General features: G+C 38.9%; 1 protein-coding gene across 1 annotated transcript in view; it reads left to right on the plus strand.

The window, feature by feature from the left end:
* Positions 1-15,130, plus strand: part of LOC126474063 (SUMO-activating enzyme subunit 2) — a 132,809-nt gene that overhangs the window by 74,240 nt on the left and 43,439 nt on the right. The window contains exons 5-8 of the mRNA XM_050101473.1: positions 7,132-7,350; positions 9,010-9,122; positions 13,281-13,410; positions 13,512-13,729. Coding sequence (XP_049957430.1) covers positions 7,132-7,350; positions 9,010-9,122; positions 13,281-13,410; positions 13,512-13,729 — 680 coding nt within the window. The remainder of the gene's footprint in view (positions 1-7,131; positions 7,351-9,009; positions 9,123-13,280; positions 13,411-13,511; positions 13,730-15,130) is intronic.

Genomic DNA, 15,130 nt, shown 5'->3' on the forward strand with positions numbered 1-15,130 from the left:
AGTACTGGTACTCCAAGAAAATTTATATCCCGAAACCCACACTGAAAAGCTTAATATCAGGTCGAGATCTACTTCATTGGGAATCTGGACATACCAATGTGCACATTTTAATATGGTTCACGAAATTCCGATGCTCTTGCAGTATCCTCTGATGTCTTGTTTCTTTTATGACATAATGTATGATCTTTCAATGTTTTACATGTACGTACATATGGGCTTCCTACGTCATGATAGCTACCCAAGCGTGGTGTCGCCTGTTATCTGCGCTCTCTGGCAACTGCTGAAACGAATCTATTTCTAACAGGTCTCGGAAAAATATTGCGAATAGTAGTTTGAATAGCATTACTTTCAAAGTAAATATCCTTTTACGTAAGTAGAACTATGTGCAAGAATGTACCATGAATTTATTACATCACGGAGCGTTAGACTCTCATTTAAAAATCAACTCTTTGATGAAGAGCCATTTAGAAGAATTTCGAACCCTGAAGATCAGACATGTATGTCATTATTAAAAATTTTACTGGCACATTTGTGTGATATATCTTAAAGTGTAACACGCGTAAAAAAGATCAATAGTATATGCGAAAGCCTAGCTTCTCTTGCAGCTTGAGACCAATATTATATGTGAAAGCTTTGCTTTCTTGTAGCAACACTATGAATATTAATGTAAACTATTAACTTTCCCTGTTTGTGTGTTCTTGCAACTTAACAGTGATGTTGCTGTTGGCTGACATCACGTGTCCTATGCTATGAATATCCACTGTCATCGGCTGGCGAGATCACGTGAGATGAGCTACGAACGGCTTACAAAAGCGCATCAAAATCTCGATTTCAATTATTCGGAAAGTAACCTGCGGTGTTTGGTGGAATTCCAATGTATACTTTCGTAATACGAAAATATGCAGCGTACATGTTGCTGCACATCACAGATATTTCCAAAACATATCTTTTTTCCCCGATTTTCGTTTTATAAAGTGCCGGGAAATTGTACGCCCGTGGATTGATAAGGGAAAATATACTGTCACCCGGGAGAAAGTGTATTTTTAACCGGGAAATCGGGAAATTTTTTTTCCTTGTCGACGTATGCACCCTGCCTTTAAAAGTGAAACATATTTCTTAGAATAACCCTTTGAGGGTGAGGGTGCAATAAATCAACTGTGGTTTTGCTTCTTTGTGTTTCGTTTTTTTTGCCCCCAGACTTCCATTATCCTTAGTGTGTGTTCTTTTGTTGCTGTGTTGATGTCCTTCCATTAGCAGACTTCATTTCCTGAAATCCTGCTTCTTATGTTGTGTGTGTAATAAGTATTGTTATCTATTATGTCCAGTTTAATTCCAGGGCGTTTCATATTTGTGTCAATTTCAGTGAACCATTTGAGTTTGGATTTGTGGCTGTTTATTAAATTAAGATCTGCTAGGTTAGTCTGTTGTTATCCAGTCGGTATGTGTATCCTTAAAGTTGTGGTTCCCCCCCCCCCCCCCCCCCCCTCCCCCCTCATTAAATCGATTAGCTTTTCTCTGATTGATCAAAATTTGTATTCAGTATTACTATTACTTTTAGATCCCAGTATTCTGCTTAGAATTCTTCTTTCAGCTTTTTCCAGTTTCCAAGATCTCCAAATCTTGTTAGTTTAAATGTTCCTGAACATACAGTGTTTCAGGCTTTATCACTGTAGTGTCTTGGTTTTCTGTTGCAGGAAAAGATTTTTTTGTTATACAGGTTGACCCAAAAGTCTGTTAACATTTGAAAATGCTCTAATTCATGCAATAATGTAGATAGAGAGATAGAACTTGACACACATATCTGAAATTACATGGGGTTTTAATGCAATCAAAATGAGTGGAAACGCTGGCTGACAGATGGAGTTGGACTGCAGCAAGTCAGTGATTCCACACATGAACGATGTACAAAATGACCTGTAGTTAGAGTCATATGTGCCACAAGTCACAGCATGTTGACTTTACCAGAAAGCTTTACTCTCAGAATGGAAAATCCGCTACTGCAGCTTTACGATCCCATTGCCATAAGGAAGGTATTTGAATAGATAAAGGTCCTGTGACAAATGTCACTGTGAAGAAAATAGTCATGAAGTTTGAAGCCATGGGTTATTTAGATGATCGGCCCCATAACGGGCCACCATACACAAGTGCTACTGCTGTTAGGTTAGTTCAGGAAGATATGGAGACTTTAGCAGGTTCGTTTCCACATGTTGAAGTCAGCGTTCGTTGAAGGTGCATGTCGCACCAGCATTCCACGCACTACTGATGGAGAGCACTAAGATCTACCTTCAAATGTTATCCATACTAAATCCAGCACCATCGTAAACTGTTAGCCACCGATTTTTATTACGTGAACAGCATTTGCAATGGGCCCCTTCAAAAAATGGGGAAGGTGGTGATTGGTTGTCTGACATATTGTGAACCGACAAAGCCCATTTCCCACTGTAAGGGTCTGCCAACACTTACAGTTGCAGAGTTTGGGCTACTAAAAACGCTAGAACTGTCACAGAAATCCCATTGCATGATGAGAAAGCTACAGTGTGGTGTGGATTTATCACGTCAGTCATGATCAGACCCTTTTACTTAGGGGAAGTGCTGGGTACTGTGTGTCAAACTGTCTGCATGACAGGTGCAAGGTACGGTGATGTGTTACAGAATTTTATCATCCCTAGCGTGGTTGATAAGCATGGATGGCGCTCCACTCTGTACTGGGAAATGTGTGAAATATGTCTTTGGGCACATTGTTTGATGAGGATCATGTACTGAGCTGCCACTTCTGTCATGCTTGGTCTCCCAGGCCCCGAGGCCTCAATCTGTATGATTATTGTTTGCGGGGTTACCTGAACTCACAGGTCTACAGCGACCATGTGACCTCATTAGGGATGCTAAAAGACAACATCCAACAGCAGTTTCTCACCGTATCTACTGATGTTCTGTACAGTACTGTTCTCACCATTCTCCCTTGAGTATGGGTACTGTTGATGAATGACATCGAGCTTGATGAGCGTTTGTTTATCAGTACTAAAAATCAATTGTCAGGCTAATTATTGCTTTTGTATCATGTGTAGCACCAAATAAACTATGAAACTAGAGTGAGACAACAGCAAACGCGGAAGAATATACATATCGTGTCATGTTTATATTCGTATTATTCTTATGCCTAATAGTGGTACAGTCAGAAATGAAACACGGCAACTGACTAGATTTTTAAATCTAAGATGACTCTAATTTCTGTGCAGAATTTGATGATCTAAAGAAGCGGCCGCAAAGATTTTCAAACGGAGAAAAATTTTCGCGTAACTCTCGTTCAGAACATGTTCTATCATACGCAGTCTATTATTTTGTTCTTGATGATAATTATCAAAGAAAGCAGCAGTGTAAGTAACAACAAATAGCAGTCTCTTGCCATTGTTTCGCTAATGAGACGATTCCTCTCTTCTTTCTTTTTATTGTAAGCGACGGTAGCGCGCACAAAAGCAAGACATGCCGCGAGCAGCTACAGGCCATAAACACGCACTACCATAATGCGACAAACAATGCATGACACAGTACAGTAATGCATTTTGAGCTTAGAGTGACGTAAACACCTATAACAAAGAAAACAGCACTTATCAGATCAAAGCGAAATAAGCAATCGATTCAAACCAGACGAAGCACATGAAAAAGGAAGGGTACCCGTATAAATATGGATGGAGCGCCTGACGTATAGCAATGGCTACCTGGTAAAGCTTAACTGCTAAGCTTACGACTCGAACCAAACTACTGTAGCTGTATCGTCATTCATTCGACCTAAATTGTGTCTCGTATTACAATGGGCCAACTTTGTTTCGAATTGGAGGTGCGGCCCTGGAATTTAGAGTCGCAAATTTCACGTGCAGCGTAGATTTGGGAAATTTTTTTCCCTTTCTTTCGAGTCTCATTTTTCAGGTGCGGCTTAGATTCAAGTGCGGCTTAGATTCGAGTAAATACGGTATACCTCCCAAGGAGATCACGAATGTAAAATTAGAGATATTCAAGCACGCACTGAGGCTTTCTGGCAGTCGTTCTTCCCGCGACCCATATGCGACTGGAACAGAAAAGGGAGGTAATGACAGTGGCATGTAAAGTGCCCTCCGCCACACACCGTTGGGTGGCTTGCGGAATATAAATGTAGATGTAGATGTCAAAGGGCTTATACGGTTCCCTCATCAGTTTTACTTTGGATGGTTTTTTAAGTGCCTTAATTTTTTTCTGCTGTTCCATTATCAAGTGCCTATTCCTTATAATGTTGATTACTGTACTTCTATCAATTGAGTCATAGGTCTTTTTACAATCTACAAACGTTATCACATTTTTTCAAGTTTCCAATTTTCCTAATTTCTATTACTTTCTATAGATTTAGTATTTGCTCCACATAAGACCTTCCTTTTCTAAATCCTGCTTGATATTTCCCTAGTTTTGGACCAGGTGCTGCTTCAGCATTTTTTTGTCACTGGCAAGACGAAGAGTCTTCTATAATTGTTAGGATTTCTTCCCCCCCCCCCCCCCCCCCCCCCCCCCCCCTCTTTTTTTTATTTTTTTTTTTTTTTTTATTTTTTTTAAATGGACGTGTTAAAACTGACGTCATTCTGTTGTTAAGCTGTTGTCCATTTTTCATTAATGATGTCTACTAGATGTAGAAAAGTTTTGTCACTGGTGTTTCCGTAATTCAGCAATAATATTTTTATTTTTATGTTTTGTGATTTTTCTGATTTCCTCTGTCATTTGGTGGCTTTGGGTCTTGTATCTGGATTATGTTATCAAAATTAAATTATTCTTTTGGTAGTTCAGTCATATAGTTCTTTGTCCCAGTCTGCAAGATCTGTGTTTTTGAATCTATAAACTGTAAACTAGCTGGTGTGTACTTCTTTAAACTATTTTTTATTGTTTTAGAATTAAGTCCTTTGTGGTGTTTTGTTTAAAATGTTGCTCAGTTGACATTAGTTGATCTTTTATATGTTGTACTCTGATCTTAGTTGCAGGCCCCTGGCTTCTACAAAATTTTCCCTGTTCTCATTTTAATTTTCTTTCCAGGTATTCTGCACTCGAGTTACAAATAACTCGCCACACTCATCATTCCACCAGATATGTTTCACTGTCTTTTTAAGAGGAATGGTTTCTTCTGCGGTCTGAATAATATCTTTTTGAAGTTTTTCCCAACTTCCAGGAGTTCTTTCTTCCAAAAGCACTTAAAGATCATTTTGTCTTAGATAACTTTTGTATGCAAACTTTTTGGTTTGGTATTGCCCTTCTTTCTAAATCTTGGTCTGACCTTGAATTTAATGATAAATAGTGATCTGAATCTAAACTGGCACTCTTAGCCACTTTTACATTGGGACGTCCATCACAGAGTGTCTTCTTACAGCAAAGTGATGGAGTTATTTTTCATCCAAATCGGATTTGATAACAACCATATAGCTTGTTGTCTAGGGAGTTTATCGAAGACTGCAGGTTTCAGTACAGTGTTACGCTGTCTGCACAGACTTCAGTCTTTCTCAATTTGTGTTTGCGTTGGCTCTTTTAAGTGCAGGGAATTTTCCTACTGTGGATCTGTGGTGATGTTCCTTGTCAATTTGTGCATTAATCTCCAAGTGGTAGCATTGCAGTTTTTGCTGGAATGTGATATAGGGTAGCTGACACATTTTACCAAAAATTTTCTGTCTACTCTTTCTGAGGTTGTTTTTTTTCATGTACCTATAAAACAGTTTAAGCTTTGTGTGGCGATTCAAATGTTAGTGTGTAAAGTCTTTCATTAATTTACTTAAATTCTGTTAAGATTTGATTTTAATGTGTTTCCTTTATAGCTAAACCTGTTCCAAATTGAGGTTTGTCGTTTAGAACTTTTTTCCCTGGTTTGTGTTAAGTACCCTGAATCCTACTGGATTGTAGGGTGTTCATCAGTAAATTTTGTTTCTTGCAGTGCTGTTATCATTGTATTTTTTTTCCTTATGAAAGGAAGGTAATTCATGTTTCTGTGTTTCATTCTATGGATTTGTTGTTCATGCAAGTTTCAGGATGCCAAGGCTCATTCTTTGCATAATGCTGTAGGCCACCAGAATACAAATGCACACTTTTCACTTCTGTGGAAGTGAGAGATTAGTTATTCCCTGGGGTAAAATCTCTTCCACAGTGCACATCCATTGTCAGCTGCTATATGTATGCTGGTACAGGGTATGTCAGTGTACTCTACGCACTCTCATCAATCACTGACTGTGGAATAAGTTAACTAACATGGTGGAAAAGCATATCACTAGAACAGTATTCATTGTTCTACAACAGAAACTGGTCCACATGGAATATAATGTAATGAGATCTGAGTAGTTAAGAATTATGAATCAGAGCTAAAGCTGTTAATACTTAAATTACTCAAAGAAAGTTAAATTAGTGGAGCTGACATACCATATTGCTGCATGAAGATAGTAACTGTTCCGAAAGAACAGTTACCTGTTATGACCAAGCAGCTTCTCTAGAAAGAAACGATAATTAATCAAAACCCTCAGCTGCCAACAGGTGTAGTTGACATACCTCAATGGGTACAGCTGAAGATGTGTGCCCCGACCGGGACTCGAACCCGGGATCTCCTGCTTATATGGACTGTTGGGAATGTGGGTCTCACGGGAAGCATGCAAAGGATAAGTCCCTGTAGTTGCGCTATCCTGTGTGCCCTCAGTGGCTCAGATGGATAGGGCGTCTGCCATGTAAGCAGGAGATCCCGGGTTTGAGTCCCAGTCAGGGCACACATTTTCAGCTGTCCCCATTGAGGTATATCAGCTACACCTGTTGGCAGCTGAGGTTTCAATTAATTATCATTTCCATATTTCTGCATTTGCTGAAGACAGGGAAATACAAAACTGACACTTTATACCACCACTTTGAGTAACATCCATGTTTAACTGTTTATGGTACTCAATTCAGTAACTGTAAACAAAAGACAAAGCCATTTGTATAACATACAATTGTCCAGTGTACAATATTATACTGATAAAGTTTGATAAATATATAAAAAGTTGGTTATAGAAGCTTATTTGGTTGTTGTTAAGCTTGTATTGTAAGTAATAGTGAACTTATTGTTGTTGGTCAGTAGAATTTATAGGACAGAATTGTTCCTCTTTACAGGTGAAGCTGGAGAAGGTGCTCTGAATGCTACCAAGACAGATGGTGCAAATATAGACCGTGTTTCAACACGATCTTGGGCTGTTTCCTGTAATTATGATCCTAAGAAACTGATGAATAAGCTTTTCTGTGAAGATATTCGTTACCTTCTTAGTATGAAGCATCTATGGGAAAAGAGAACACCACCAACTCCTATAACATCAGAATCAGACCTTGATGAAGGTAATGTAGCCTTGTAAGAAAGTTCAGGAAATCACTGACTTAATAAAACATTAGTTGCAGTAATTTTAGTGAAACTCTACAATGTGTTGTGTAAATTTTATTTGTTAATAGCTTCAGAGGTTACTCATTTGAAAGGTTAATCTAAAACTGACCTGTTGCCTTAGAACTCATTTATTCACTGCAAATGCAAAGCTGTTTTGATAAGTCTGGTAGAAAAAGCGAGAAAAAAATGTTTGTTTTATAAACAACTCCCCTTACTTTTCTACATAGTCTCCTTTGAGGGATATACACTTGGTCCAGCAATCCTCCAACTTTTTCATCCCATCTGAAAAAATAGGTTCTTTCAAGCTCCACAAAATACTCGTGGGCTGCTACTATCAGTTTCTCAATGGATGAATATTTCTTCCCAGCAAGCCAAAGTTTCAAGTTGGGGAACAGAAGAACTCATTTGGGCTTAAGTCTGGCGAATAGGGTGGATTAGAAACCAAGTCAAAGTGCAGTTCATATGCTTTCGCTATTGTTATTGCTTATGTGTGGGATAGCGCATTATCCTGGTGAAAGAGCACTTTTTTGCATGCTAACCAATGCAAGTTTCAAATGATTCAATAATGAAGCATAATAGGATCCATGTATGGCTCCACCTTTTTCCAAGTAATCTATGAGGATTATTCCTTGGGAACTCAAAGAAACAGTGGCCATCACCTACCAGTTGACAAATGGGTTTTTGTCTTTTTCGGCGCTCTTTCTTCAGCCTTTGCCCACTGTTATGACTCTAGTGTGTAATGATGGACCTAGGTTTCATCAGCAATTGCAGATCGACACAAAAGTTTTGCTGATAGCAATTAAACATTGCCAGACATTATACTGAAATGGTGTGCCGGATGCACTTTTGGTCGACTGTGAGCATTTGTGGCATCCACCTTCCACACAGCTTGTTCATAGTGCATTATCCATGCAGCATATTATACGCTCACTCAGTTGAGATGCCTACAGTCTTAGCAGTCTCATGAATTTTTATTAGGCGGTCTTGCATTACCTTATCATGGATTTTGTCAGTGGTTTCCTATGTGGTGACGTCAACTGGACAGCCGGAGTGTGCTTAGTCTTTGGTGCAGGTCCAAATGTGTTTAAATTCATTAATCCAAAAGTAAATGGTCATCAATGATTGTGCAGATTCCGCATGAACATCATCGAGTTCTGTTCCCAGTTGTGTGGCTGTCCTACCTTTCAAATGAAAATGTTTAATAACAGCATGAAACTCAGTTTTCTCCATTTTCAATCTCAGTTGACACACGGACCATTACAGACAGCTGTCAACAGTGAACTGTACACTGTACATGTAGAATTTTTTTTTATACGATCCTTGGAATAATCAAGCTTACCAACCATGAAGGCGCAACAAAAATGTTCCATTCTTTCATGGAAATATACCAGAAGTATCAAACCACCCTCATAATTTCATTGCGCCATGGAAGCAGATGTCTTTTAGAATAGTAGTTAGATTTTGCTGTAAAGTGTTTGCACTTCCATTTAGCTCAGTCTATGAATATAACAATGTATCCAATCAATCACTTCATTTTCAGACTTCTACCAAAGTACTGAATTTTATTGCCATTAAAATACTTCCACATTAAAAAATATTTTTCTGTGTAATTACAGGTAGTAGTTCCAGTCTCTCAGCTGATGGTGACAGATCAAAAGATTTGTGGAGCTTAAAGGAATGTGTCAGTGTGTTTACTAATTCCTGTATGAATCTGAACAATAAATTAAAGGTAATAGTTTCCATTTTGGTATTATATTGATCACCATTTTAACAGTTTGATATAACTAATGATGAAAAAGTATTAGTTTTAAGCACCATGAAATTTGTTGTGAAAGATATGCTGGCAGCTTACTGAGATCATGGCATCTAGCAGCAGTGTCCCTTAATTCAAGAGATGCAAAGTTTCTCCTTCAACAACTATTATTGTCCCATTACTCACAACACTGTCTTGTTTATCCACTTCATCTTAGAGAACTGAGCTCCTAAACTGATAGGCGTACATCAGGGCAGACAGTGTATGCCATTTTGGTAACCATAGCAAAAAGCAAGGCTTTAGCAGTTTTATTGAAAGTGTTGTTGAGTGCCTGTGAGAGGGTTAACTCTGTAAGTTTGCCTCTCACCCTTCTTGTCCCCTTTCACCGAGCTAGGTGGTGCAGTAGTTAGCAAACTGGACTTACATTAAGGAATACGACAGTTCAAAAGTGCATCCGGTCATGCTGATTTAGATTTTCGATAATTCTTCTAAATTGCTTCAGGCATATGGTGGGATGGTTCCTTTGAAGGGGCAGGGCCCATTTCCTTCACTATCCTTTCCTAATCCGAAACCTCTTGTACATCTCCACGACCTCCCTCCCTCATTTGATTATACTCTCCTCATATCCGTCCACAAGTCTCTCCTTCACAATCACTGTCACATTCCCTTGCCACACGGTTATCGTTGTTTAGCCTCCCATTTCTGGCTATATATATAAAAACAAAGATGATGTGACTTACCAAACGAAAGCGCTGGCAGGTCGATAGACACACAAACAAACACACACACACACACACACACACACACACACACACACACACAAATTCAAGCTTTCGCAACAAACTGTTGCCTCATCAGGAAAGAGGGAAAGACGAAAGGATGTGGGTTTTAAGGGAAAGGGTAAGGAGTCATTCCAATCCCGGGAGCGGAAAGACTTACCTTAGGGGGAAAAAAGGACGGGTATACACTCGCGCGCGCACACACACACACATCCATCCACACATATACAGACACAAGCAGACATATTTAAAGACCATATTCAATTCAGCTTTAAGGTCATGCATTAATTTTATCCTGCCATATTTCTTCATTGCTTTTAAAAAGAGGCCATCCACCAGCATCGTTTCTTTTTCTGATATTCAGCTTCATGCAATAAAATAAATGCTGCACATGCAACAGCTGCTAAATTCTCTTCTTTCATTATGATATTGGACAGTGAAATTGTAATTAAAATGCTACTTTATAACAATGATGAAGTGGGAGCAACTTCAACATGTCATCAGAGCCAACTGTGATTCCACTTGTCCCTTGGCCCCAACCCCTTCATTTGCTGAGGATGAGAGGCAGAATGTCAATGAGTTGGCAACCTGTGTTCGACCTAATCCATTGGCTGTCGTTCATTTGCCTAGAGAGAGAGAGAGAGAGAGAGTGTGTGTGTGTGTGTGTGTGTGTGTGTGTGTGTGTGTAACATGGAAAAGAAAGTCTTCATTAACATCTTTCTGCTGCGGGTCAAGCTATCCTAAAAGAGGTGTCATCTTTATCAAATGTGTGTCACTGGTTAAAGTCATAGGCATGGTTCTGAGATAGCATTAGTTGCAGTTCGACTGTCTCAATAAAATTGAAATTAACTCTCACTCATATGCATTAACAGGAAAATGTCTACTGTCTATTGTTGAGTACTGGCAGGGGAAAGAAGAATAGGAAAAAAGGGGAAAAAATGTATCATGGTGGTGCACATTATTGAGAACCATATTTCAACTTAGTTAACTGTGCCTTGAACATTTATAGCATGCATACAAGTAGCACATCAGTCTTACAGAAATGAGCTGCTCTTTCTGGTGCTGTCATCCAAAGTTTTGTAGCTCTGGCAGAATTTAAATTATAGTAGGGACTATAAAAAAAACTGCCTAATTAACCAAAAATGGCAATTAAACCCTGAAAACTTACAATTTAAGTCTTGTTCATAATGTATGATGTTGTTTCCCAACACATGCGGCAATGCTAATTGGATGTTGTTTATGTTGTGTGATACACAAACACGAGCCAAACCATGAAGCAAAGATTCCTTTGGATGGGATATCCAAGAACAGCCTTCATATCCCTTGTAGGCAGTTTCTGATAAAAGAGGTTATTGATCTCTGTTACTGCTAACAATACAGAAATGACTCGGTCATAAGGCAGCATGTTAGATTTAGCAGGAAACCAGGAAGAATTAAATGTCCTACATTAATATATATGAACACTGCATCTATCTCCTCCAGGATACTGCTGATATAATACTTACTATTATTAGTATCCTCGTCATTATCAACAACAACATCAATCCTATGTAATGTAAGCACATTAAAAGGATGATGTTGATGTTGTGTTTTAACTTTTAAAAGTAAAATAATCATATTGCAAATAACCGGAGATACATCGGCATGTATCTGCATCTATGCAGACCTCTAGCTGTGGTATGGGAGCAACATGGGACTTGTTTCACATGAATTGCCGAGTTACACAGACTGTATAAATGTGGCTGCACTGATAGGCTTGCGTTAATTGGAAGGCAAGTCTCCAATTCACACAAACACTCAGTCTGTTGTTGCAGAAGTTGATTTGGTCACTATTGATTGCTGTCACAGTACGCCACACCAATGAAAGCAGTAACCATTTTAGTTTTGAGGGCTGTAACAAGCTGCCTGCTGCTCAGATCCCACTCGGTCTAGTTGTTGTCTTTCTGGATCACAAGAAAAATCTTTATCAATTTTTATCTGACATAAATTGGAGGAAATGTTGCATAAATGGTTATGCAACAAATTGAAAATTTTCCTCCAGGCAGAAATATTCAGTCTTGTGAATATTAAACTAGTTACATTGCAGGAAGGACCTCGTGCAGAAAAATTATCTACTTGTATTCATTATGTGCATAAATGAAGTACATAGACACAAGTGCTGATAATGTTGTACCTACTCCCATAATGAAGAACATTATGTATAAACCACTCAAATCCAGTATGAAAATGAAATCCTCAATGTCTTTAAAGATCAGATGTGATAGTGAAACTTGTTGTTTTGTAACAGTAGACAAAAAATTTACAAATTGAAGGAAACAGTACTACTGTCTATTGTTGAATACTGGCAGGGGAAAGAAGAATAGGAGAAAAGGGGGGAAAATGTATCATGGTGCAAAGAGGGGGGGAGGGGGAAATCAGAAAAATAGCTGTAACTAAAGCCAAGCAGCAGTTCAGCATCTGTACTCTCCGAAAGTTCTGTCTTCGTCTAAGTTGTGAACCAAACAAAACATACCTGCTCTCACCTTTGTGCCTCTGAAATGTTCTATCCTCCAACTTGCTTTTGATGCTAAAATGAATGCAGTTAGGCTGATTTTGCTCCTTGCAGTGTAGCAAGAGGGCCGACCCTTGTGGCCCAGCGGTTCTAGGCGCTTCAGTCCGGAACCGTGCTGCTGCTACGGTCGCAGGTTCGAATCCTGCCTCGGGCATAGATGTGTGTGCTGTCCTTGGGTTAGTTAGGTTTAAGTAGGTCTAAGTCTAGGGGACTGATAACCTCAGATGTAAAGTCCCATAGTGCTTAGAGCCATTTGAATCATTTTTTGTAGCAAGAGGAAAATTTCTTCTCTAATTGATCGGCTTAGGAAATGATGTTGGGTGATTATGTAAACATAAACAAGACTACCCTAGAAATTTTTCAAAATTTTTAATGTATCTTCATATACTTTTTGTCATAATTTTTTGTATCTTTTTTCAGTTGCAGTAATTTTTTGTAGCTATGTTCATAGTACCTAATTGCAGGCAAACCAATCAGTTTTTTCTATTTGTAATTTTGTTGTTGTAAGTAAACAGCAAACAAATGACAAAAAGAAGTTGCAGTGGCAGCAATAGGATAGACCTGTGATTACCATCACAAGTGTACCATTAGTAAATTAATTGTCCGTAAATAACTTCTGCCCTACCAACGTGTTGTTGATTCAAACTTGTTTCGGTTTTACATATAATAGTTGATGCAGAAGAGGTACATAGATAATGGTGGTCTTATCATCTTTTAACTAATATTCATGTAGTTAGTTTATATTTTCACATATCAGTGTCATGAATTTTGTGTCAATAAATAATTGTTTAATTATTGTTTCAGTCTTTGGGTGAGGGTAGTCAGTTAATATGGGATAAAGATGACAAAGATGCTATGGACTTCGTTGCTGCATGTGCTAATATCAGAGCACATATATTCAAAATTCCTCGGAAATCTCGATTTGAGATAAAGTGTAAGAATACTGTTACTTTCAATTTCCTTTGTGTGCCACCATTTTTTATATCCTGTGAGAAACAGGAAAAAATGAAACTAATGAGTAATTATCATTTACAGCAATGGCAGGCAATATTATTCCTGCGATCGCAACAACAAATGCTATTATTGCTGGTATTGTGGTCCTTCATGCAATAAATATTCTTCAAAAACAGGTGGAACGCTGTCAGTCTGTATACCTTCGTTTGAAGCCTAATCATCGCAATCAATTGATTGTACCAGAAAAGCATATGATTCCACCAAATCCAAAGTGTTATGTCTGTTCGCCAAAACCAGAGGTTAGTTTTACTTACTTTATTTATACAGAACTTTTATGTTTGCTTGTTGATTGAAGTAGAGCAGCTTAGCTCTTCCTTCCTTATGAAGTGAAGTGCTGCCAACAAAAGTATTGTAGCCTATATATTATGTTTTACACTACACATAAACATGAGATGTGTGAGAAAAGTAATGAGACTGACAACACTGTGAGCAATCTGGCAGTGCTGTGTTGTGTTGACCGATGTGTTCATCCCCTACAGATGCTCAGTCACAGTTTCAGCTTTGTACATCATGTGGTTTTTGAGAGTGCCGTCAGCGAAGTTGTGCTTTTATTGTGTGTTACAAAAATGTCACCGCAGAATTTAGAGCAATGTCATGCTATCAAGTTTTGTGTTAAACTTGTGAAATCAGCAAATGTGACCTTTGGAAAGTTAAAACAGAACTATGAGGAACACTCCTTATCAAGAGCACAAGTTTTTCACTGGCAAAAATCCTTTTTGGGAAGGCTGAGAACATGTGAAGATGAACCTCAATCAGGGAGATCTTAAACTTCAAAAACAGATGGAAACATCAAATGTGTGCATGCTCTTGTGAGATTAGACGCATGAACATTAAGGATGATTGTTCAACTTACACTTTCTCTGTACATCAAATTTTGACTGAAGATTTGCCTGTGCAAAAAGTTTGTGTCAAAATGCAGCCAAAAAACCTCACAACTGAGCAGAGGACAATCAAAGAAACATGTACGTAGATCGTCTTGAGAGGATAGCCAATGACACTGTATGTTTCAGTCGTTGATCACAGGTGGTGACATATTTTTTAGTATGATCATGAACAAAGTGGCGAAGTGAGGAGTGGCATACTTTGACATCTCAACCAGCAGAAGGTTGAATGAGCAAATCAAAATGGGAGGGTGGGGTAAACCTGTGACAGGACACAGGTTTATCGACACCATCAGGGGCCGGGCCACCTACGAAAGCAGCCATGTCATTCACCAGTTCTGTTTCAATCATTGCAAGCTTTTTTATACTGGTTTGATGACCAACCATCTGACCACCAGGATAAACGGCCACTGCCAAACTCTGACCAAGAACAAGGTAGACCACCCTGTTGCACAGCATGCAGCTGAACATAACACACTTGATGTCAATGGCTGCTGCACTACTCAAGCCATCTGGATGCTTCCCTCCACCATCACCTTTTATGAACTGTGCAGACGTAAGTTAATCCCTACTACACTCTCTCTGCTCCCTTAATTATCCCGCCGTCAACCTGTGGTAATGTATTGTCACCACACACTCTGCCCAGCAGTTTCCACCCCCCTCTGTCCTCCCCACTCTAATCCCCCCCCCCTGTTTATGTGCTGCCTTCATCCAACACATCCCCCTGTCTTACACTGCTCCTTTCATTTTTTGCTTCTT

This window comes from Schistocerca serialis, chromosome 4 (assembly GCF_023864345.2).
Source record: "Schistocerca serialis cubense isolate TAMUIC-IGC-003099 chromosome 4, iqSchSeri2.2, whole genome shotgun sequence".
NCBI classification, from domain to species: domain Eukaryota; kingdom Metazoa; phylum Arthropoda; class Insecta; order Orthoptera; family Acrididae; genus Schistocerca; species Schistocerca serialis.